This window comes from Fonsecaea erecta (genome assembly GCF_001651985.1).
Source record: "Fonsecaea erecta strain CBS 125763 chromosome Unknown Scaff2, whole genome shotgun sequence".
NCBI lineage: Eukaryota > Fungi > Ascomycota > Eurotiomycetes > Chaetothyriales > Herpotrichiellaceae > Fonsecaea > Fonsecaea erecta.
Genome location: NW_017387245.1, coordinates 1,873,188 through 1,895,645, shown reverse-complemented (window position 1 = coordinate 1,895,645; position 22,458 = coordinate 1,873,188). Strand labels below are relative to the sequence as shown.

At 52.3% G+C, this 22,458-nt stretch overlaps 8 protein-coding genes across 8 annotated transcripts; 2 read left to right on the top strand and 6 right to left on the bottom strand.

Annotated features, from left to right (window-relative positions):
* Window positions 1-134: 134 nt before the first annotated feature.
* Window positions 135-2,168, bottom strand: AYL99_02442 (hypothetical protein; the record flags this gene model as incomplete). Its single annotated transcript, XM_018833958.1, has 3 exons — window positions 135-684; window positions 1,168-1,460; window positions 1,512-2,168. 3 exons carry the CDS (start codon window positions 2,166-2,168, stop codon window positions 135-137), a joined length of 1,500 nt encoding a protein of 499 aa, XP_018696582.1.
* A 465-nt stretch (window positions 2,169-2,633) lies between these two features.
* Window positions 2,634-3,620, top strand: AYL99_02441 (hypothetical protein; the record flags this gene model as incomplete). The annotated part of the gene is made up of 2 exons (XM_018833957.1): window positions 2,634-2,698; window positions 2,765-3,620. The coding sequence occupies 2 exons, from the start codon at window positions 2,634-2,636 to the stop codon at window positions 3,618-3,620; spliced, it is 921 nt and encodes a 306-aa protein (XP_018696581.1).
* Window positions 3,621-4,652: 1,032 nt separating this feature from the next.
* Window positions 4,653-5,036, bottom strand: AYL99_02440 (hypothetical protein; the record flags this gene model as incomplete). The annotated part of the gene is made up of 1 exon (XM_018833956.1): window positions 4,653-5,036. One exon carries the CDS (start codon window positions 5,034-5,036, stop codon window positions 4,653-4,655), a length of 384 nt encoding a protein of 127 aa, XP_018696580.1.
* A 594-nt stretch (window positions 5,037-5,630) lies between these two features.
* On the bottom strand, window positions 5,631-11,689 carry AYL99_02439 (hypothetical protein; the record flags this gene model as incomplete). The annotated part of the gene is made up of 11 exons (XM_018833955.1): window positions 5,631-7,007; window positions 7,061-7,516; window positions 7,577-7,666; window positions 7,734-7,770; window positions 7,842-8,186; window positions 8,237-8,824; window positions 8,879-9,583; window positions 9,641-9,766; window positions 9,816-10,038; window positions 10,095-11,450; window positions 11,506-11,689. 11 exons carry the CDS (start codon window positions 11,687-11,689, stop codon window positions 5,631-5,633), a joined length of 5,487 nt encoding a protein of 1,828 aa, XP_018696579.1.
* Window positions 11,690-12,240: 551 nt separating this feature from the next.
* AYL99_02438 (hypothetical protein) lies at window positions 12,241-13,461 on the top strand (the record flags this gene model as incomplete). The annotated part of the gene is made up of 4 exons (XM_018833954.1): window positions 12,241-12,489; window positions 12,592-12,988; window positions 13,042-13,121; window positions 13,303-13,461. 4 exons carry the CDS (start codon window positions 12,241-12,243, stop codon window positions 13,459-13,461), a joined length of 885 nt encoding a protein of 294 aa, XP_018696578.1.
* A 1,442-nt stretch (window positions 13,462-14,903) lies between these two features.
* On the bottom strand, window positions 14,904-15,830 carry AYL99_02437 (transcription elongation factor S-II; the record flags this gene model as incomplete). The annotated part of the gene is made up of 1 exon (XM_018833953.1): window positions 14,904-15,830. The coding sequence occupies one exon, from the start codon at window positions 15,828-15,830 to the stop codon at window positions 14,904-14,906; it is 927 nt and encodes a 308-aa protein (XP_018696577.1).
* Window positions 15,831-16,633: 803 nt separating this feature from the next.
* On the bottom strand, window positions 16,634-18,757 carry AYL99_02436 (hypothetical protein; the record flags this gene model as incomplete). The annotated part of the gene is made up of 5 exons (XM_018833952.1): window positions 16,634-16,731; window positions 16,784-18,249; window positions 18,302-18,539; window positions 18,592-18,660; window positions 18,721-18,757. 5 exons carry the CDS (start codon window positions 18,755-18,757, stop codon window positions 16,634-16,636), a joined length of 1,908 nt encoding a protein of 635 aa, XP_018696576.1.
* Window positions 18,758-20,870: 2,113 nt separating this feature from the next.
* Window positions 20,871-21,908, bottom strand: AYL99_02435 (hypothetical protein; the record flags this gene model as incomplete). The annotated part of the gene is made up of 1 exon (XM_018833951.1): window positions 20,871-21,908. One exon carries the CDS (start codon window positions 21,906-21,908, stop codon window positions 20,871-20,873), a length of 1,038 nt encoding a protein of 345 aa, XP_018696575.1.
* Window positions 21,909-22,458: the final 550 nt, after the last annotated feature.

The window sequence follows — 22,458 nt, the reverse complement described above, 5'->3', positions numbered from 1 at the left end:
TGACGCAGTATGTTCCTGTGCCGCAGCGAAACCTGGCGTGGCACATAATTGATGGTCTCAACCTATATTTCTCTCAAGTGTAGTCCTCGGAATTTCTCCCTCGGTAAAGAAAACATGGCAATCCACGAGAACGCTCATCGCCTGGTCAACCACTGCCCGAGGCTCCTGTCCCACGCTTCGATCCTGATGGGCATCTCCATCTGCCAGAACGGGTTCTTGCACACGTAGTCGGCGTAGCGCTCGTAGATGCCCTTCATGAGCAGGTCGGTATTGGGCATGCTCGGGTCAGTGAACAACAGAAACTTAGTGCCGCTCAGCGTCTGGAAGACCGTGAGCCGGAAGAACGAGGACTCGAGGGACTCGATGCCCGAGGGCGGCACCGTCGGGTCCGGGTACGTCCAGGTCTTCCCGGACGAGGTGGTGGCGGCGGAGGACGTTATCACGGGCAGCTTGGGCGTCAGGGAGCGCGTGATGGCGTGCACGCCGTGGAACGTGCCCGCCAGGACGAGGTAGTCGTTCGTCGTCAAGGTCGAGGTTCCCGGCAGGCCCAGCGTGCCCACCGTCGTCGGGGCCTGGCTTTGGCCCGTGAGATTCCCGGCCGCGGTGCCCGGGGAGGTGGTCGGGAAGGTGCGGTGGTAGATGAGCGAGCCGGCTTTGGAGATGATCAGGAGCGCGAAGACGGGCCTATGTGGGTTGTAAGAGGAGGGGTGAGTTGGTCGAAATCACCACGGGGAAGGGAGCAAGTAGCCAGCGGGAGATTCCTGTCAGGAACGGAGACTTACATTGTGGCTTGTGGATGAGATAGACGAGCAACGGTGAAGAGAGAGATCTGCTCAAGGAGAGATCATCTCCGTCACAGCACAGTCACCGTCCCAGGTAGCAACTACATCAAGTATGTACCATCCGTCAATCAATTGTATGTGAGTGTGTCGGCGCAGCTCCAGAACTCCGCAGAGAGGACGCCAAGATAAGTAAAAACTGCCGCGAGCTCAACCCCTTTGGGACGACGATGATGCCGCCCTGTATTCATTAGTTATGAGGAATCAGCTTTTTGAGGTATTTGATTCTACTTCTAGGGATGGTACAGCGTAGAAAGGTAAACTTCTATGCATTACATTGGTAGTCTCCCCCTTCTCCCTTATCTCCTCCCCCTCCCCTAATACTCACTGTCCCGGAAACAACTCCATTTGAGCACCGAGACGACTGAACAGCTCAAATTCCATTCTTTCACCTGGCTTCGGACCCCCAAGTATCTGACCAACAATATCAGAACCAGGCGGAAGGTCATGTTCGAAGCGCGGCTCTCCAGCACCCCTCATATTCGCCAGGACAGCCTGTCTGAAGTGCCATCGTAGAAGCGGATCAATAGGCGCATCAGGGCGAGTAAATAACTCCCGATCAAGATGCTTGCCTTCAATGTTTCCCCCTACAGGCCCAAAGGCTATAGCCTTGTAGTTATCCTATACTAAATATTAGCCTTAATCCTTTATATCGATATAAGATACTTATACATCCGGATTGATTGCGATGAGATATGCGTCGAATTGACTATGTATACCGCGCTCTAGTAACAATCCATTCTGTACTGAGTTAATAGATCCTCCTCGTTCCGGATGAATTGTGATCCATCGAGCGTAGTTCTGATCAATCCAGTGACCTTCGTAGGCGAGTGGGAAAATATGCGCAGCTTCGAATTTCTCCCAGAAGTCGATTCCATTAAAGGTAGGTACAGGCTCTCCGGATACGATACATTGACGGTCTCGTGAACGAACAGCTTCGGCGAAGGCGGTAACACGACTTCCGGTAGCTAGACTAATTGTCCGGACGAGCCATGGCTCATCGTTAACTTGAAAAGAACTGGTAGCAACAATGTAATATTTTCCAGGTTGAAGTGGATGGTCGTCTTTCTCAATCTTCGTTTCGTTCTCATTTTGTAGAAAGAAAGGGCTCTTGAATATAACAATGATCTCTATCATTGCATAGAAGTTGGCATTTGTGACACCGGGTAGGAGGAGTAGGCCGCCAATTACGGTGGTAGGATCATTCAAGTCGTAGATGTGGACATTTCGCCCCGCTGAGCGATCGCGTGTAGGCATGGCATTTTGCGGCGAAGAGGTTTCGGATGGAGGAGAGGCAAACGTTTTCGGGGACGAGGACGAGGACGCCATGATGGAAGCCTGGGACGTAAAAGTGGCATTAGAATGGCAGATGGCAGATGGCAGGTACAGACTTGTAATTAACAGAGGTTGCAAGAGGTTCGGAGTCGATGGGAAGGAGGAAGGAGAGCCTGGTGAGCCTGGTGAGCAAGGTGAATTGCGGCATGGCCTGGGTGAGTCGCACGTGAGCTCGGAGCAGTTTTTACTTCTCTTTAGGCGCCAAGTCTTCCCGCTGATTGACGCGTTCCGTCTGCGCCTATGTAATACACCTGCGCCTGCGCCTGCGTCTTGCAGCGAAATCGAAGCTTCTTTGACCACCATCATTCCCACTTCTCTTCTCAAAGTCGTGACCGTCCACTCCTACTCTCCCTCTCAACTGGCTTTCTCTGCATCTCTTGGATTTGAACCAAGAAACTTCAACCGACCCCCGACAGTCCCATTCGTCCTTACATACTTACCAGACACAACACCGCCGTCATGGTGCTCGAAGCCACCATGATCGTTGTTGACAACAGCGAAGCCAGCCGGAACGGCGACTACCTGTACGTGGGAAACCTACAAGTCTCATCCTTCGATTTGCTAGCTACGAACTAACGGTCTCTGTCCAGACCCAACCGATTCTCAGCACAGTCCGAAGTCGTCTCCCTCATTTTCAACGCAAAGACGTCCTCAAATCCCGAATCCGCCGTCGGTATCATGACCATGGCCGGGACCGGCCCCAAGGTCCTCACCACCCCGACAGCCAACTTCGGAGCCCTCCTGGCCGGCCTCCATGAAACCAAGATCAAGGGACACATCAGGTTAGGCACGGCGATCAGCGTGGCGATGCTGGCCCTGCACCACAGAGCCAACAAGTCTCAACGACAACGGATCGTCGTCCTGATATGTAGCGAACTGGATCCGAAGTTTGGAGACAAGAACGACACGGAGAAGGAGTTGATCAAGCTGGCCAAGAAGTGCAAGAAGAACAACGTCTCGGTCGACTTTGTGGCCTTTGGCGATGCCATCGAGTCCGGCACCAAAACGATACTGGAGAAATTCGTCGAGGCCGTGGGTGGCTCGTCGGGAGAGGGGAACTACCTCGCCGTCATTCCTCCTGGACCGGGCTTGCTGAGCGACAGCCTCATCACCACGCCCATCGTCAGCATGGGTGGGGACATGGGATCGGGCGCGGGTGGCATGGAAGGGGTTGAGACTGGTGGCGGATCTGGTCGACTCGACGAATTCGGCATTGACGCCGCGGCCGATCCAGAACTCGCCATGGCGTTGCGGATGAGTATGGAAGAAGAGCAGCATCGTTTGGAGCGGGAGCGAAGAGCACGCGAGGAGGAAGAGAGACGGAATGCCGATCGGATGGAGACCATTACCGAAGAAGTCCAGGCTCAGCAGCAGGCCGCCAGCGGAGAAGGCCAGGACGGCAGTGCATCAAAACAACCGCGGGTAGAGGACGATAAACAGGAGTGATAGTGACTGGTTGGCCGGCTGGCTGGTTTGGTTTGTATTTGTATCAGGGCAAGATGGAGTGGAATACGCCGTGCTGCATCTGTGGTCTGCCGTCGACGCCTCGAAGAAGATTGCCACCGAGTTGTGTCTTTCTATTTGTTCAGATCGAAAACTGTGCCATCCTCTAAATATCCCATCATCTCCAGGGGGTGAGAGAGAGAGATAGAGGGCGCTCTCTTTATGGATGGATTCCTGACATTCCTCTAGCCAACATTGCTTTCCCCCCCAGAAAACCCAAACACGAAGTCATATCCATCCATCCGTCCATTCATTCATTCATTCATTCATTCATTCATTCCCTCCGGAGCCGAACAAAATCCAGTGAAAGAGTTTCTAACAACCAACCAACCAGCCAGCCAGCCAGCCAACAGTCTCCTCGTATCCCTCCCTCTATCGTAGAACTTGGTTGAGCTCAACGCATCAATCATGACCATGACCATGACGAGAGGTGGAAGCACAGGGCCGAGGTGCATGCATGCAGGCAGAAGCATCATGGAGAATCAGTCTTCACACCCTCTGTTCTCCCCTCTCCCCTCCCATGCCATTCCATTCTATGCTTCTGCCACGGTGGCCCCGTTCTGCTGGGTGATGCATAGATGGATGGGTGGATGGCTTAGGCGTGGTAGACAGACGGACCAGGAGGAGGAGCTGCACACAACGCATCGATCGATCTCCGTGCTTCCTCGAGGGCCGAAACGGGGCTCCATGACACCCAACCCACGTACATACGCAGGGGGGTTTTGTCCCCCCAACCAACCGGTGGTTCTCGAGTCGAAGTCGAAGTCGCCATCGGCTCTCTCAGTGCCTATGTATGGAGGGGGAGGGGGGCATGCATGTGTTTGTATGGCCCCCCCTCCTTCCTTCCTTCCTTCCCTCTCTGTACGTAATCATTTTTTGTGCGTTGCGTTGCGTTGCATTGCGTTGCGTTCGTTCGTTCGTTCGTTCGTTCGTATGCACGCGTGTCTGACTGAGGAAGCACAGTCCCTCTGTACCTCACCGCCCTCCTCCTCCCGTGGCGCCGCCGCCGCCCATGATCCTCTCCTCGCGGCTCCTCACGATCCGCGCCTTGTCGCCGGGCAAGGGCTTGAGCTCGTCGTTCGGATCGACCACCGCCGCCTGTGCCTGCGCCTGTGTGCCCCCGGCTGCGTCGAACCCAACCCCGACACCACCGGTGGTGGTCGCCCTCGTCATCGCTCCGTTGTGATTGTTGCTGCCGCCGCCGTGGTGGTGGTTGCTTTTGCCGCCGCCGAACAGTCCCTCCGGGTCCTCGCCCGTCTTGAGGTACTTGGCGTACGCGAGGCGGCGGAGGTAGGCCTCGTCAAAGGCGGCGATGTCTTCGTTGGTGATGGTCAGCGCGGTGGGTTTGCGGCGGAGCATAGCTGTTGCTGCTGGAGATCTTCTTGGGATGTATGTTTGTGTGTGTGTGTGTTGGTAAGTATTCTAGATGTTGGTGGTGGTGGTGGTGGTGGGATGTTATGTCGGTGTACGAGTATGATTGGAGAGTGGTGAATATCATGTACGGGTATGTATGGGTGTGTGTATTGAAGGTCAGAAAATTGATCTTCTGCAGCAGTCGCCGCGACAGTGAGGATAGTAGATATTGTCAAGTATTATTATTTGTGACCGACTTGTTTACACACTAATTACGTACCGAGCACTGCGTGGTAATATTAATAACGGTACATACATATTATTACTGTGTATGGCTGCACCCCACTCGCCCACTCACCACTCTCCCGCCTTTTCTATTATGTACTGTAGGCTCCGCTGGTCCACTTCATCCCTTCGCCACTCCATCAACATAATATATACACTTCCTGCCACCGTGTACGTCTTCTGCTCAATGCGCTCCTGCTAGTGAGAGTGTAGACATGGTCAGTATAATTGATCTTATACATTGCCATTCAAAATATTGGCCGGAATAGCTCATAGTCCCCGACACCCACCCCCCCGGTCAACTATTTCACTATTCTACTCCTTCGGCGCACCATTCTGTTGAACCTGTTCATTCTGATCCTTCACGGCCTCGACGTCGGTCTCTTGCCGTTTCCTCCGGAACATGCGCGCCAGGGCCTTGCGCCGCGGGGACTGGCGAGGCTTTTTGTCCTCGTCGGTGCTTTCGCTGAAATCCGAGATACTCTCAATCACATGGTGGTACTTTTGCCTGCGCTCTTTCAGCTCCGTCTGCCTCTTCTCAACATCTTGCTTGTGTGCTTCCCGGACTTCGTGCAGTGTCTTGCCCTCGCTCAAATGCACCGTGATGTCCCTGATGCGTGGCTTGTGCATAAAGTGCTTGAGCCTTTCCTGTCGCCACTTCTCCCTGGCCTTCTCCGCTCCCCGTCTGCGGGCTTCTTTCTCCTTGGAGGCCTCTGCCGAGGACTTGCCCCCTTTCTCTTTTTCTCTGGTGGCCTTCTGAGGGTCAGCTGGCTGCACGACGGATTCTGCGGTTTTGAGTTGATCACGATGCTTCCGCCGCTTCCCTGGATACTGAGGCAGGTCGAGGCACAGCAGCATAATCAGGTCGTACAGGTTGAGTCCCAGGAAGCCGAAGATCCAGGTGAAAGCGAAGAGGGGAAACAGAAGGATGCCCAGCAGGAGCTTGCCCGCGACAGCTTTGCGATCTTTTCTCCTGACCACTTTCCAAGCCACGAGGACACGGCCCGCGGGATAGCGCACAAACCAGTCAATAAACTTGAGTCCAACTTTGCGCCATTGGCTTTCCGAGTGTTCGGTGAAGCCGGCCTCGTCCGGCAGATCGAAAACCAATATCTTCCACTGCGTGATCGCCCGCATGACCGTCCCAGCGTTGAGAACAAACGCAATGGTGGCAACCAGCGCGATGACAGCCGCCGTCACAAATGAGACTGCGGTACTGTGCGAGGGCGCTCCGCCCATGCTGAAGATGCTCGATGCGAAACTGAGAGGCAAGAACACGACGGTGGCGTAGGTGAAAATCCGCACATCATCCGCCGATCGGTTGGACACTCGGGCCTCTTTGAGTTGCAAGTCGTCGAGGAGCCACTCTCGAAGTTGTTTGATGTGGTCCAGTTTCGCTTGGATTTGGTTTTCTAAATGAGCCATGTTGTGGACATTGGCCTGGGCTCGCCGACACCAGATGGAGATCTCCTGGGCGTAAGCAGCTTCGTCGTCACGAGTCCAACGAGGCTGAACTTCGCGTGTGGTCGCTCGGTTTTCCCATTTGTCGGCGACATTTCGGATTGCTTCAAGGTTATCAAGAACGTGGCGGAGAAACTTGACCATCTCTCCATATTGGGCGTAGGTGGTTTTGTTGGTCTCGAAGTTCGCTCGGAAGGTGTCGTAGGAAGTGGCAGTATACCGCCCATTGCGCTGTTGCCAGGTCAGTTTCGAAAGCACAAGCTGTTCCACGGACCTGTACCCACATCTTCACCAAGGATCCCGGAAATGACTCTCAAAATGTTTCGCGTCTCTTCACAGATGATACGGGTTGCTCTCTCAAACCACCGGGCTTCCAAAATCTTCCGTTGGCTGTGTTCGGTGTCCTTGTTGCCTTCCCCAGTAGGCCTCATCAACTTGAAGGAATCCACATCAGCAAACCATCGATCCTGGGTGTCACATTGCGGCAAATACACGGCAACATAACAAGTCCAATATCGGTCGTAAAGGTCGCCATCAAACCGGAATCCGATGGCGCATTTCTCGATGAGTTTGGTCGCGTCACCCGGAAGCTGAAATGGCCTTCCCGAGAATATAGTCAGGCTGGGAGGAATTTGGTCATCATCGGAATCATCATCGCCAGCAGGAGCCGACAAGTTCGAAATGACTCGGTAGAACCCAAGGTGCAGTTCAGTAGTCCAAGAGTTGATGGTTTTGTGCGTCTGCAATCATCTAAACGTTAGTCATGAGCTTCCTCAGAGGACCACGGAAATTGTGCGTACATCTTCGCGAAGAAACACGTCTCGGGTCTGGTGGCGAGACAGAAAAGTTGCCATCGAGTATCTTTCTTTGTCAGGGACAGAGAGATAGAGCTTGTTTCAGCTGTCAGTACAGGAGCAATCAGATTGCCCTCGGCGAGCAGAAAATCAGTGGCCATACCGCTACCGAGAACCTTGGTCCACAATTGTACACGTATCTGCAACCGGGGGTCAGTTTATATCCTTCCATCCGGTATCATTGGGAGACATTGGGAGAGTTGCGACTCACATCAGTCTCTTCTTCACATCGTTCTTGGTCCTCTTCTTCCATACGTGCTCCATGAGCTCCCAGGCATTAGGGATGTCCTCTAGAATCTGTGACTGGCGCTTGCCGGTCCTGATGACATCCACGATACTTCCTGGCCGCTCTTCGTCAGCCTCTGCCAAAAATTCGTTGTGATCACGGCTGTATAGTAGAATGGCTTCGTTGAACACGGCGTAAGGGAAGCTCCCTTCATCACGGTCGAAGTCCAGTAGAACTTTCAACCCCGATTGCACGGCATCCTTGGTGTATTTTAAAGGGCCACGTTCACCCTTGGGTCTGTCCGGCAGAAGATCCTCTTGCGTGAAATACCTGTCATTGTCAGTGCGCTCTCGAGCTCTTGTGATAACGCGATACAGTACCATGGGTCATCGAACAACCATTCCGGTTCGCATACCTCAGTCAGATCGACCACATTAGCCCTGTCAACACTGGCAAGATTATACAAACCGGCCTTCGTCCTCGAGCGGATGGCTTTGTAGGATTTTTTCCAGAGCTTCTCGTCGAACGTGGTGCCGACTCTGGTATTACCAGACGGATTGGTAATTTGCTTCGGATACGCTCCAAGCAAGTTTTCATAAGTCAGCCTGAATAAACAATAGGGCACCCCAAAAACAGCTTCTGGAAAGTAGTCGAGTCTGCTTTGCGGCTTCTTGGTCTTCGGGTCCATCTCTTCAGCCATCAGCCCGCAGCTCAAGACGCATCCCATCAAGGTCGTTTGACATGTGACAGCCATTGTCGCTGGGTCTTTCGATTTATCGAGAGATATTTTGCTGTCCAATGCCAAAATTAGTGCAAGGGCGTATCGGAGAGGCTTCTTCCAAAACTGCTCTATCTGAAATTGTTGTGCCTCAACCGCCGCTGACCATTCGGCAAGTCGCTGTGAGGGACGATCGGAATCAAAGAAACCGAGATCGTACTTGGGGCACAGTACCATGGCCTCTGCATACCTAGGACGAATCAGCCAACCCGTGAGGAAAAAGGGAGGATCGTTTAATATGCACCAGTTCCATCTCGGCCGCTCCTTCGCGCAGCGTTTGATGGCAAGAAGTCTTTTTTTGTTGCCCTTCATCTCTTCTACCAGCGAACCAGAACCAGGCGCTTGAATTCTGAGTTCAGCAGATTGTATAGAAGTCTCAACAGAGGATCGTTCGATCTCAAAAGAGAATCGCTCCAGTATCTTTTCTCGAAAAGCAGAGGGGTCCAGCTCTTTCATAAGTCCGCTGGTTTCCAAACTGTCGAGAAGCTCTTTTGTCACGGCCTGCAGCAACGGCGACGCAGCTGCGTCGCCGGTATCCGGTCGGATATTGCCATTGTCCTTCATTTCGTTGATGATGCTGAAGACAGTTTGAAGAGTTTGCCAATGCTCAACGCAATCACATAGGTCGTAGTTTGGGATTGAAACTTCCTCATCCTGCCGATAGTTGGAGTCCCACCACGACACTTGAATGGTCTTTCTGACTGACTCCCAGAGGCCAGAGTTTTTGTTCCGGGTCTCCTGAAGTGCCTTGAGCCAAGGCAGAAGTCGTTTCTTAAGCGTGGCAAGAACAAACGGTCGACTGTCCGGGAACTCCACATAGAATTCAAACAGTTTCAGGAAATTGGTAGCGCTGTGGACATGGTCATCCACGGTTGTTATCTTAGCACCCAGAGGCTTGTAGACGGTGGTCCACAATCCACTCTTCGTCTTTTGAGCGACTTCAAAACACCTGAACACCACAGTTAGAACATTTGACCGGTATGTATGCTGGGGTCTGAAAGGTTACCATTCGAGATGACCTTTGCAAAGTTTCTCAATCTCTGAGTGTAAAGAGCTCTTTAACGAGTCATCGACAATGCCTTCTTGACTCATAAGCAGCCGGTGTATGTAGCCGAGGAGGCGGAACTGGTATCTGGTGAACGGAATTAGAACCAATATTGGGTATTGAAGACGGCCCTTACAGAACAGCGCCATAATCCGTGGTGACAGCATTTTGTCCACTGGTACAGAAGAAATAAGCAGGATCTCCGTCTCTTTTCCAATGCACCCCGATGGGCACCACTGTTAAAATGTATTGCAAGTATCGACGGAAAAGGAAATTGGTCGGCTGGTCGGGAAGACCTTTGATCCATTTTCCAGGACAATAGCGACTTAGATGTTCTTGGACATCGACATACCCGCAACCTTGCAGAGTCAGCAAATCCAGGGCAAAGCCTTGCTTGTCTCGCGGTGTGGCTCACCTGGGCGGATCTTGGGATCATCTCTCAACTTCTCGAACTCTTTTCCTACAAGTTCTCTCATCTCCTGCTTGTGCTTTTTCATTTTTTCCCCCCACATAACATCCCAAAATGTATCGGCACCCAAACTGTCCCGAAATGACCATTTTGATGCCCATTCAAGGCCAAACAGATGATGAGAGACAAGGCTCTCGCCCCCGTGGTTCTGAAAAGGCAACTGAGTTTTGACGTGAGACTCGCTTTCTGGCACGAGAGGTTGCTGTTCCTCGGGAGGCTTTGGTGCGTTCGTATCGACAGGTTCCGACGGAGCGTCATGTGCATCTTTCTGTGCAGGAACTGCTGCGTGTTGAGGCACCCCATCTTCCAAAATCTTTCGGACTTGCTCCACGTCGTCCTTGCTCTTCGCTTCTTCGTATGCCGTCAAGAATGAATTTTCTCGGAGGCGTTGTAATGTGTAGTAATCATCACTTATTGACGGCATAATTTTCAGGTCGTATATCTGGTCCCTTGTCCACCGTCCACAATTAAAATCATAAACAGCTGTCAGTTCTCGCTGCGCACCCGGTGCAATCTTGATTGGCAGGCGGTGGAAAAGAAACCTCGATGGCTCTTTCTCCTTACTTTCCTTTTTCCCCGCGTGAGATGAATCAGGCTTTGGATCATTGCCAGTCTCAGGCTGATCTTTCAATTCGACGGGTACAAGGCGTACTGGACGTCCATGATCAATATATAGAGAGGCACCGAAAACGCCATAGCCACCGGGGTTACCGCTGAGCACGATGCAGGTATTACCTGAGGTCAGTGTTCCTCCCTTAAATTTGGTGCCGCTGCGTAGACGAGAATCTACAGGCGCACCCATTGCAAAACCCATGTCAAATACCATATCAACCGTGCTGTCAGCGTTGCCTCTATTAGAGAGCACGCATTGATGCACAATTTTCTTATCCACCACGGCAAACATCATTTCGACTTCGACACCTTCCGTGCTATATGAGAGCTTTGGCCACCGGTCATGGATGTATGAAACAGGGTGGAAGTCTTCGTCTGGAACGACCGATCGGTCATTCAAGCGCAGTCCGATGCCTGGACACGATCCTTCCATGATGTGGTCGAAATCGGCAGGGTCTGATTCGGGTCGGACTTGTAGCGAACCCCATGGTCCATAATCCAGGATGCGCCTCGCCTGGATAAGTTCTCCAAACTCACTAATAAAGCCGACTGTGCCTTGTCCATCGCCGAAAGCGATGTCTGACCTGATAGCGGGCTTTAAGTCTTGTGGTTGCTCGAGGACGCATTCCTGTCCTAGGTGGCATTGTCTCGGGGAGATGGTCGAAGAGGAGGCGTTGCTGGGGGCTGATCCTGGAAAACACGTCTCAATGAGCAGTTGGCAGAGCGTCCAAGAAGCACGACCAACCTTGAGGCTCTCCTCCACCGTTTTGTGCGCTCAATGCGTTGCCTGGTGTAAGAACCTGCTCCGCTGAGTGATCGTAGAAAAGCAGCGATGGTTTACGACATTTGGGAATAATGAACTCGGGAAGAGGAGAGGTTATCTGGAGGGTCCCCTGCTCCGTGACTCGATTGTCGATGTCGCCAGTCATGTTCCTGGCGACGCCGACATTGAGGTGTCGTTGATAGCGACAGGTGGTCGGGAGAAAGGGGAAGGCGTCCCATTTGGACAACTTTCAGCTGAAGAGCTTCGACCTGCAGTGGTCAGGCTGGCCCATTGAGCCTCAAACGTGGGAGGGGGCCCTTGAGGGGAAACAAATCCTGGTCGCCAATCGCTAAACACTTGGTTTGGCGCCCCATGATCGACGTGAGAGGAAAGGCTGGTGAGCCCGTGTTGGTGGCGTCGACAAGCTGCATGCAGCATCCGTGCTTCGTGCTCCGTCATCTCTGAGACTCTGAGCCTCCGGTTCCACGACAGACTTGTATTCAACACTGGGGATAGAGGCAAGGCGTACAGGTACTCGTAGCTCTGGGGGAGAATAGGACGAGAGTGACTTTGTCAAGAACCGTGCCGCGTCGCCTAGCAAATTGCTTGGTTTGAGTGGAGCACCAACGAGGACTCGAGGAGTACATACTGTGGCTTCCCCAGGAAGGCGCCTAGGTGCGAGCGGTGCGGGGGCATGACGAGTACCTGCTCTGGGCAATGGCACCCAGAGCTGTGCCCAACAGCTATTCCAGCCTACCCGGCAGCTGCCTGGCGGGCCGGACGCCTGATGAAAGTCTATTCTGTAAGAAGATGCTCTCGTCGTCACATAACGCTAACAACTACAACCGCCTCCTGTGGTTTGCCATCGTCATCGACGAACGTATCTGCCTGTGCTTGACCAGAGAGTTTGGCCATGTTGCAAATTCAAGAACTCTGGTGCCTGGCACTCTAGAGTACTTCAATTCTGTGAGTTCCTAACATGACCCCGGATTAAAGAGGTCCAGCTTCCATTTTCCATTGCCAGCACATGCATGCAGGGAAATTGTTAACATGGCTTGTCGCAGGCAGACTATCCGTCCAGTCTCGAGCTCTGATCTCCCATTGCTCTCCGAACTCGTTCACACCTGCAAACTTGCCCTTCCCGTTAATCGACTCTTGTTCAAAGACTGGCCGAACAATGCTGCTCAGAGGCCACTCTATGCAGCCGCTGTCGAGTCGGCATTCAAAGGTGAATCGGTCGATAGTCTGAAAGCGGTTGACCAGGAATCTGGAGATATCCTGGGACATCTCGCCTTGACCAGGAAACGACCCCTTACACAGACCAAGACCCAACCACCTTCTGGCAAAGGAATTCGGAGTGAGAAGCAGGAGGATATTCCTGACTTTTTCAACCCCGAGCTTCTCTCGGCAGTTTCGAACGCAGTGTCTGAGATTGCCAAAGGAACAGAGGAATTCGATCATTTCGGTACGATATCTTGTAATGAGTGAATTCCACCTAGACTGATCTAGCTGTGTTAGAGCTCTCGTATATCTGTGTCAAGCCTTCTGCTCGTCGACAAGGGACAGGATCGTCACTGGTCCATTTCTGCCTCGAAAAGGTGAGGACTGAGGGTATTCCACTTGTGGTCTGTTCTGAGCCAGCCGCGCATGAATTCTTCCTCAGTCAGGGATTTACGGACACCATGCATGTCGACATTGATCTGAGGAAGTGGGCTCCTGCACACAGTGGATTTGGCATATTCAGGCTATCCGGAATGATTTGGTCTCCCTGACCTCTAGGCTGTTGATGGGAACCGGCAAACATGGGACTGGTACAAGTGGAAGAGTTCATTCATCGAAGTTCGACTTTTGGTCTGCAGTCTGGACAATAGTCTTGTGTACATCCCCACGCCGTCCGTGTCTGAGGCGCTGATCCCCTTACTGATCATGATGATCTGACGAATCCTCGGACCGACCACCCAATACAGCCTTCATGAACGGAAGGAACACCGCAGGTCCCGATGTTGTATCCTTCAAGTGCACAGAGGTATCCCGACTGCCCGTGATGATTTGCTTGACAATCTCCAGCCGGTGCTCGAGCTCCAAGCCCGCGCCGACGAAGACATGCTGAATCGTACGGCTTCTTGGGAGGCTTGGTCGAAGGCACGTCACAGATCGTCAACGGTGGTTCCTGTACAGACGCGAACATTACGGCAGCAGGAGGCAGGTGAGGCTTCCTCGTCAGCACTCGCTTGTAAGAGCTGGGATTGGGCTTCATCCATAGCGCTGCCTTTGCGGATGAGCAGGAGGATCGTCGATGTTTTGTGCGTCGACATCGTCACGAGTCTTCTTCAGCCCTTGGGTTCTGAATCCTGTACGGAGTAGGCCTCGAATGAAGCGTGTTGATTTATCCTCTTCAGACCCAAATTGATAAATGAATGAGAAACGCATACTAGGTCGATTAAGTATCTGGTTGTCGGAGTGATTCCTTTATACATCCTGGATCCCACACGCAGATGAACTCCACTACATTTCCACGCCGAGTTTCAGACGAGGCTGACAATACACCAGGGGGGTGGCCGGCCAGCATTGTCATGACCAGGTTTTCTCCGCATCTTCTTTGCAGAGGCGTATTCATGTAGACCGACAGGTGGGCTCAGCGTCTTGTAACGGTGGTGGTGACGGTCATGATCAGGAGAGACACGTGGATCGTGGATCTGCTTGCAAAGTGAGAGCCATCCATCCACAGAGAGAGTCTTCAAAACCTGGGTTCGAAAGTTCGTATCTCATATTCATTGGGGAATTCTTGATACATGCTGCGATATTTCATGGGTATCCGAGTTCCTCCTCAAAAGACCCAACGACGTTTCAGCTTTTGGTCGCTTTCATCCTGTGCAAATTTGCATCCCGACCACTTTCTGTGTGCAGCCCCTGCACTGGGTGTTGTCCGTCTTCTTCGCCCGTTTGACCCATGCTGGGCACAATTATGACAGACTTTTTCCATCGACCAGTCCTCCTTTCCACACACACTCCCTCCATTTGATGCCTTTTTGTCTCCTGAGGTGTGACACCTAAAAACCCCCAAAACTCACAAGGAGAGCTGGAATGAGAAGGCCATTCGGCATTGCACTTGAGTAATGGCCGTCTGGAAGAGTTAACGTCCTTAAAGAACGTGATTTGAGACCAATATTCGTTCGTCCCTCACGCCTCTTGAAAATCGGACGAGACCGAGGACAGCCATTATCAACTCAAGTGCATATCTTCTCTTCGCCCAGGATCTGTTTTCCTCGACGAAACCAATTCCAATTGTCGTCCAAGATAGCTTCCTCCCCAGGAACTGTATACAGCCACATACATAGCCCTCGCAAAAACCAGTAGTACATAATTGGGGTTCGGGGCTGTTAAGAAAACTTCCACCGATTGCCACAATTCAGGCACTCGCAGAACGTCGTCATCGGTTCGTCTGCGCTCCGCGTCTGCGCTTGAGAGTAGCTAACCTTTTTCTGATGACACTTTCCGCACTCGAGCGAAGTACTCACGGACTTCTCTTCCTGCGCCACCATGGCATTGTTCATGTTCTCCTTTGCGATTTTGAGGTCTTCCTCTCTCTGTTGGCGGGATTTCATCTCTTCGTGTGACATGGTGACGAATCTTTGTGCGGTAACCTCCCCCGACAGGATACGCACTCGCAGTCCCGGATTGGATTTGTTCTTGAGATTTTGGTACAAAGAGCGGATTTTATCCTTGTACACAGCCGAAGCTGAGGATCCTTTGGCGTCGGGGAGATTGAGGGCGGCGGACTCGATTTGCTTGGCCAGGTCAAGGATTTGTTTCATCGGTATTTCAGAACCCAGGCATAGACCATCGTAGATCAGCCCAATGCAGTTGTTTCGCGCCGTATCGGATGTCAGTTCATCACGGGGGACCTTGTCCGTCTTCCAGTTGCGCTTGTCTGGTGCGACTCCAGGACTAGACGCCTTTGCGGTGGGTGTGGCGGGCTTCTGGGGTACCGGTGAATTCGTGCCGTTCGATCTGGTCCCGTTGGCGGTGGGTGTAGATGTGCCGCTTGCCAGCTTTTGCTCGTTGACCACGTGTCGCCAGCGAGATATTATCTCCGCAGCAAGTTGGCTGACTTGAGGATCCATGTTCGGTACTCCCTTCACTTTATTAACGATCTTGCCAATTCCCGTGGCGCGCAAGAGTTCTTCACTGGGTCGGACGTTTGCCTTGAGGTCGCGGAGGATGGTCAAGATGTTGACAGAGGGCTCCTTCGCCGCGATGGCTTTCTGGAGCGCGGAGCCCTTGGAGAGGATCTCCCGGCGGTCCATCGTGGGGGAGTGAGGGTTTGTGGCGCGGACGGTGAGGTCGAATGAGGCGCGAAAGGAGACCGCGCGTTATCAACCGGTCGATCAGATTTTGAAGCTGTCAGAAGTGGCTTTTGCCTGTTTCCCCGATGGTGATTAGCAAGTCAGGCTGAAGTGACGATAGTGCAAATGAAAATCAGAGCAGGCAGAACGCAGAATCAGAACAATGAGGACTCCCACTGGCTAGAACACCACGAACGCTGTGCGCGCACCCTTCTGCAATTGTATGAGGATTCATCTGGCCTTTTCCCCACACTGAGCTGGTCTCTTGGGTGCGCAAAGGTTGGGCATCGTTCACAGGGTGGGGGATGGTGGACGAGAGGCGTGAGCACGATCAGGCCGTCCTTACCTGAATCAATATCTCGCCGCCACCTTTCCGCGCTGTCCCACAAATCACGATCTTAGGCACGACCACAGGTACAGCCAGCCAACGAGACGGGTGTTGGTACAAGAGACAGGAAGTCGCATAAGGCTCTCTAGGTTGTCGTTGGAGCGAGCAAAATAATGGGTTCAAGATATGGAGCCAAATGACGGTCATTTGAACTGGGAATTTCCACATTTGGTTCACTCGGACATGTTTGCTTTTACAACCACCCGCATGCGACATGATGAAAGAGCATTCCGACAGAATTTAACAAAGGCAGCTCGATTTAATTTGATTCTTTTAGGTCAGGACATATAGCAGCCATAACTGCCCATGATACAAAGCTCAACTCCATGCTGTCTTCCCAAAAGGTCAACTTCCAAGGGGGCACTGATCACGCGACTCAATATTCCAGTCGCACTTCCTGGCCCTTGACACGGCCAATGACAATGTCGGCAGCATATTTCGGAATCACTTCGTCGTCGTGAAGCATCTCGAACTCTGCACGAAGGTTAGCCAACTTGATCGGCGAATTTTGATTTTGTAGACTCACCTTCTGTGGCATCTTTGCCCATGTGGCTGAACAATGCCTGAGGACCACCCGGATGCTCATCGAGCCAATTGGTGACGTCCATCACGACACCCTTGACGGCAATCCACAGATCATCTTTCTTGTTATGTTTGGCAACCTCTTCCAGGCTGTACTCCTTATCCGGTACCTTGAAGTTGCTGATATCGTTGACATCCTTCTTCTTGCCGGGGTCCTGGCTCTTGTCGCCATCCATCACCGGTGCTGCGCTCTTTTGGGCCTGCTTCGAGGTTGTCGAAGTACCGATTGAGGACCCCGAAGAAGCACCGCTTCCCCATTCCACTGAGATCTTGCCAGGAGTGCTGGGATCAATATGTAATGAGATCTGCCCGAGACGCTGAGAAGTCCCGGTGGCACCTCCTTGGGTGGTAAGCTTGTGGAACAGGTATTGAGACGCCGACGCTCCTGCAACACGGCCGTAGACCACACAGCCCAAAAGCGAGGAACCACCCAGCCGGTTCGCACCGTGAACACCGCCAGCAAGTTCACCACAGGCGAAAAGAGCCTCGAAAGGTTTGTGTTCCCTGTTGAGCACTTGGGCCTTGTCGTTGATCTCCATGCCACCCATAGTGAAGTGCAGGACGGGCTCCATCAACGCAACGTGGAAAGTATCATTGATGTCCATGGGCATGTTGTGGAAGTATTTCTTGCCCCAGGGATCCTTCTTCTCGCCTTTGGCAATGGCGTTGTATTCCTTGAACTGTTTCTCCAGCGCAGCCTCTCCGCAGCCGATTTCCTTAGCCAGCTCCTTGCCGGTCATCTTCTTCATCAAGCCACGACCAGAGTAGTGCCGGGTATGGAAGTCAAGGACGTTTGAGGCCTTGGAGTTTAGGACCAGGCGGATGGGCCATTTGCCCTTCTCCTTCTCCTCCCACATTTTGCCGGAAACGTAATCACGGTGGCCGAGATCATCACAGAATCGTTGACCATCGCTGTTGAGTAGAATACCACCTTCGCCTCGAAGGGCTTCAGCAGCCAAGAACTTCCATTTGGAGTTGGGATCTTTGGGATCAACCAGGCCGGTCGGATGCACTTGGACTTTGTCCATGTCAATGTCGTTCGCGCCAATTGCCATCAACATCTTGTGTCCATCACCTGTGGCATGTGTACCATTGGTTGATGACAGATGAAAAGTGTCTGGTCTGTGCTTCTTGAGAAGGGAGGTCTCTGTGAAGTCGGCGGCGTATCCACCAGTGGCCAGAACGACCACACCATCCACCGAGTGCGTCTCACCGCCATATTCGTATGTAACACCGGTGATCAGGTTGCCATCCGTGTTCAAAGATGTGACTTTGGCCTTCTTAATGACCTCGACTCTGTCGGGGTCGGATTCGCAGAGCTCTTCCAGTCTTTGCATCAAAGCATAAGTAATGGCCATACCAGGGAATTTCGCATCATGTCCTCGGTGTGTTCGGGGGAAAGAGTGACCGCTGTGCACTGCATTAGAATCGATCTGTCTCAAAAGTTTGATTTTTGGCATACCCCAATCGAGAAACAAGAGTGAGGTCGAGATTGAAGACATCTTGAAGCCATTCCACGGCTGCGGCGGACTGGTATGTGAGAACTCGAATCAGATCTGGCCTAGCCTTATCACGAGCCGATTTGAGTGTGTCCTCGTAGAATTGCTTGACACTGTCTTGAATGCCGAGATCGACCTGAGTGCGGGTGAGGGCGCCGTTGATGCCAGAGGTGGCTTTCGTGGAGTTGCCGCCAAAGAAGTCTGCGTGATCATCAGCGACCGTGGACTTGTGCCGAACAAGTGCTCAACTCACTGTTCTTGTCCAGAACAAGGACGTTGCCTCCGTTCAGGTAGACGGTATGGGCGGCGCTTAGACCAGACACTGGAGTTTCGGAGTCAGCTTGTCAACCGGTTCGGAACCATGAGATGGAGGCTTCCTTACGGCCTCCGCCAACAACAATGACACGAGGAGGGGTCATATCGGACAGACACAGAGGTGATGCGAGTTCGGGTGTAGATGGTTGGGAGGAGGTTGTCGAGTGTGCCGGATGGAAAGGGAGAAGAAGTAGTTTTTGAAGCTCGAGGCGAAACCGATCACCTGCGCAACCGGTAACGTGGGATTCGAGGCAAAGGATTGTGGTTGACGACACTGGGCAACCTAGGAAAAGACAATTCACAGAAATGAACCTCGGCTTCCCGGTGACCTGCCACTGACTGCCAAATACGTTCGACCTGGTTGGTGCCCACAACTATGTAGTCTCTGTACTACGCAGTACCGTACTTGTATGAAAGAACCTGGCCCACACAGCTTTTCAAGACCAAAGGATAGTTGATCGTTCTTCTGAAGGCTACGAGCCTGGCTTTTGTAGTTTCTGGGGTGCAGAAAAGCTTGTCCACGTTGTCGACTTCCAATGCACTAGATCTCGACTGGTCGCGGAAAAACTCCCCTTTTCAGACACAAACCCACCGTGAAAGGCTCGCAGTTCTCTCCTGCACTGTGGTTGTCCGCAGCGTAAAGAAGGCGCCCCTAATTAAGCCTGGTGCCCCTACATACAGGGGTTGCCTCCAGGCCACTAGGCTCTGACATGCCCCCGCATAAGTCATCTCCAAGCCGACCCTGCGGACTTCACATGCTTCGGCCTAGTAGCCTCTGACTCCGCGACCTCCCAGAGTGGCCCAACTTGATTCATCGATGGCACTCAGCCATCAGTCAGTCCGAGGCATGTGAAAAATACCCTGCGGTAAAGATATAAGAGCAGCATTACGAGTCCTCAGGTGATGCGAAGACCGGCTCAGGATGTCACATGGGCTTCCCTTTTCAACCGTGTCGAGTGATCATCGATTACGCAAGAAGCGGTACTCACTTGAGACAAGTCAATCAATATTGGGTATCACTAAATTCACACATCATGTCTTCCTCCAGCTCCATGGCTCTCGACTCTGTACCGAACATCTTACATGACCAGCCATAACTTCATCATTCCATACCACCAACAATCGGTCAGTGTTCATACACATTTCTCGCATTAATCATTAGTCCATGCACGAAGGGTTCGGGGACATCCAAAATGTTGACCCGACGTTGACAAGACGCCGACATTCAGTTTCGGTATTCGAAGGCTGAGAATTCCGGTGATGTGCCTTCTCCTGCGACAATTGACCTTCTGTTATTTCACCCACCGAGCGCCAGGAGGGTTGACGGAATCATTCTGCCTCATGCATAAAACGACGTTGGAATTTTGAGATTGGTACATTCCATCGGGGACTGATTCGATCAACATGCCATGCCGGGTGAGGTTTTCCGGAGGTCCTCTCAGAAGTCTGAGCGAAAGTCATGTGCTCTGGGTATTGTTTTTGAGGCAAAGCCACATCCTCAGGACCGGCTTCCGAAGAGTAAGATAGACATTTGCGCTCTTCCTGCTCGTTATCTTTTTCTTGCTTCTGTATCGTTCCTCGTTTGCGAGTCGGACGTCGAATTTGTCGAATATCTTGACAGCAGGGAGACCGTCGAAGTTGGTGACCGCAAACTCAAACCTGACGATATTGATCCGCTCGAAAGTTGTGCATTCGACGTCTGTCGGGTATCGTGCTTTGGCTCTTTGTAGAACATGGTAAAACGGAGGGTTTGGTACCTCATGTTTGCCTGGAACAGCCCCTGCGTGAAGAAAGACAATGGATCAAGATAAACTGAAAACGAAGGGTCTGAATGAATGACTTGGAACGTGAGAATATGGAAGACGAAGGAAGAACTGGAGGTACTGCCCCTCAACTTGCCGAACGGTCGGCCGGCTGTTGAAATATGTATCATCACTCGGGGTCGGGTCCTGCGGGCCAAAGAAGCCAGTGGTGACGGAGACTGATCATGATGACGCCCTGCGATTTGCGGAGGACGGTTCTTGAATTGAGGACAAGAGGGAGACTAGGAAAAAGTCGGGGCTTTGTTCGGAACTGGCGATTTCCTGAAAGAGCCTGATCCGCGTATTTGTCACGTGACACTGAATCACGTGAGCTACCCGCAGTTATTCCCTTCACCAAACCTACAAAGATCAATTTCTCCGTTTCATTATTTCCACGCCAGCGCATATCTCTTGCTCAGGCCCATCCCCTCGTAGTGTCACGGATGGTGTCCTCCAAGTTCGTCCATCCCGGCCTTCCAAATCGTTTCACAATTTTCTCCGCCCTTTCGTTTGCGATCTTGCTAAGATCTCTACCAAGGTCAGGTAGATCCTCCATGAATTTGTGTTCAGGGTATAATTTCCTATAAATTGCCAGAATATCATTCCAGTTGAAAGGGTATGCAAACGCGAACAAGCGCTCTCCTTGAACGTCTGGACAAATCAGGGCGCCAACGTGGACGCGGGCATTGTCTTGCACGTTCACATAGTACTGTGGCGGATTGAACGCGAGTGTCTCTTGCCCCTTGAACTCGTTCCAGAGTGCCTTGAGCCAGCCGACCGTACTTGGCGCCCCTTGATGCTCAGGTGAGAGCACCAAACCCATGTTGCAGTTTGGGAGGACTGTGTTCAAGACATATCCAGGCTTTTCTTCTTTCATGAACTTCCAAGCAGCTTGCTCGCCCTGTGTTTTACTGGCGGAGTACACATCGAGCTTCCTCTGTTCACCTTCGTAGGGGGGAGGAGCCCAGGCTGCTTTCACCGCTTCGTCGTTCCACGTCGTTTCATCGGCGCTGAGCTCCACGTTCGGCTTCGGACTGATCGCAGCAGTGGAAGACGAAGTCAGCACAAAGCGTTTGATAGAGGGCTCGCGGGCAGCAGCTTTGAGCGCGTTCAACGTGCCGCTTACGACAATCGGAACGCCTTCATTTGGATCGTACGACACCATGACGGGTGTTGCTGTGTGAATAAACCCAGAGGCACCTTTGACTGCTTCATCGAAAGCTCCCTTCTCAGCCATTTCTGGCACCTCAATCAGCTCGAACTTGCCAGAACCATATTTGTCGCCAAAATAGTCATTCAACCATGCAGACTTGTGGCAGTTGCGGACCGTCCCTCTGACGCGGTAGCCAGCCAGCAGAAGCTGGTCAACAACATGACTTGCGATAAAACCATTCGCTCCACTCACGACGACAAGGGTCCCTGCTGGAATGGCACGTTCTGTAATGGAACCCATTTGTTCGAAAACAAGGGGAAACTTTCTCACTGTGTGGGGATGTTGTGTATTCAGAGAAGGTCTGAATAACAGTGTCAAGGTGAGTCTTTTTGCTCCGGTCAGCTTGATGGCAGACTGCCTTTATACGTCCCTTCCGTCCTCTCCTGAACAGACCTTGGAAGAACTCTGGAGGAAACATTTCCTCGCCATGCATCTTGCTTATTCATGGAATGTTCGAGTTCGAAACCGAGCTAAGAGGGAAATACGTCGATACTTTGCGTAATTTTCGAGTTGAGTCCATCGCCGTTGAACAGCTTGAATCCCTTTCCGACGACAGCCAATCAGAGAGGAGAGAAGTTTAACCCAGACCGGTCATATCTGGCGAAGCGCATTTGGCCTATCGACACGGTTTACAGCCTCTCGATTTCGACGCCTGCATGCTTTCAAAGTCCGATCCAGCGACTTCTCACGCGAGAAGCTTTCCCTGGCCCCTATATAGTTATCTGGCTTCATCGAATTTTCATTGGTCGCTCAGCAGTTTCTGCCGAGGACATGGGTGTGCAGCTGTGAG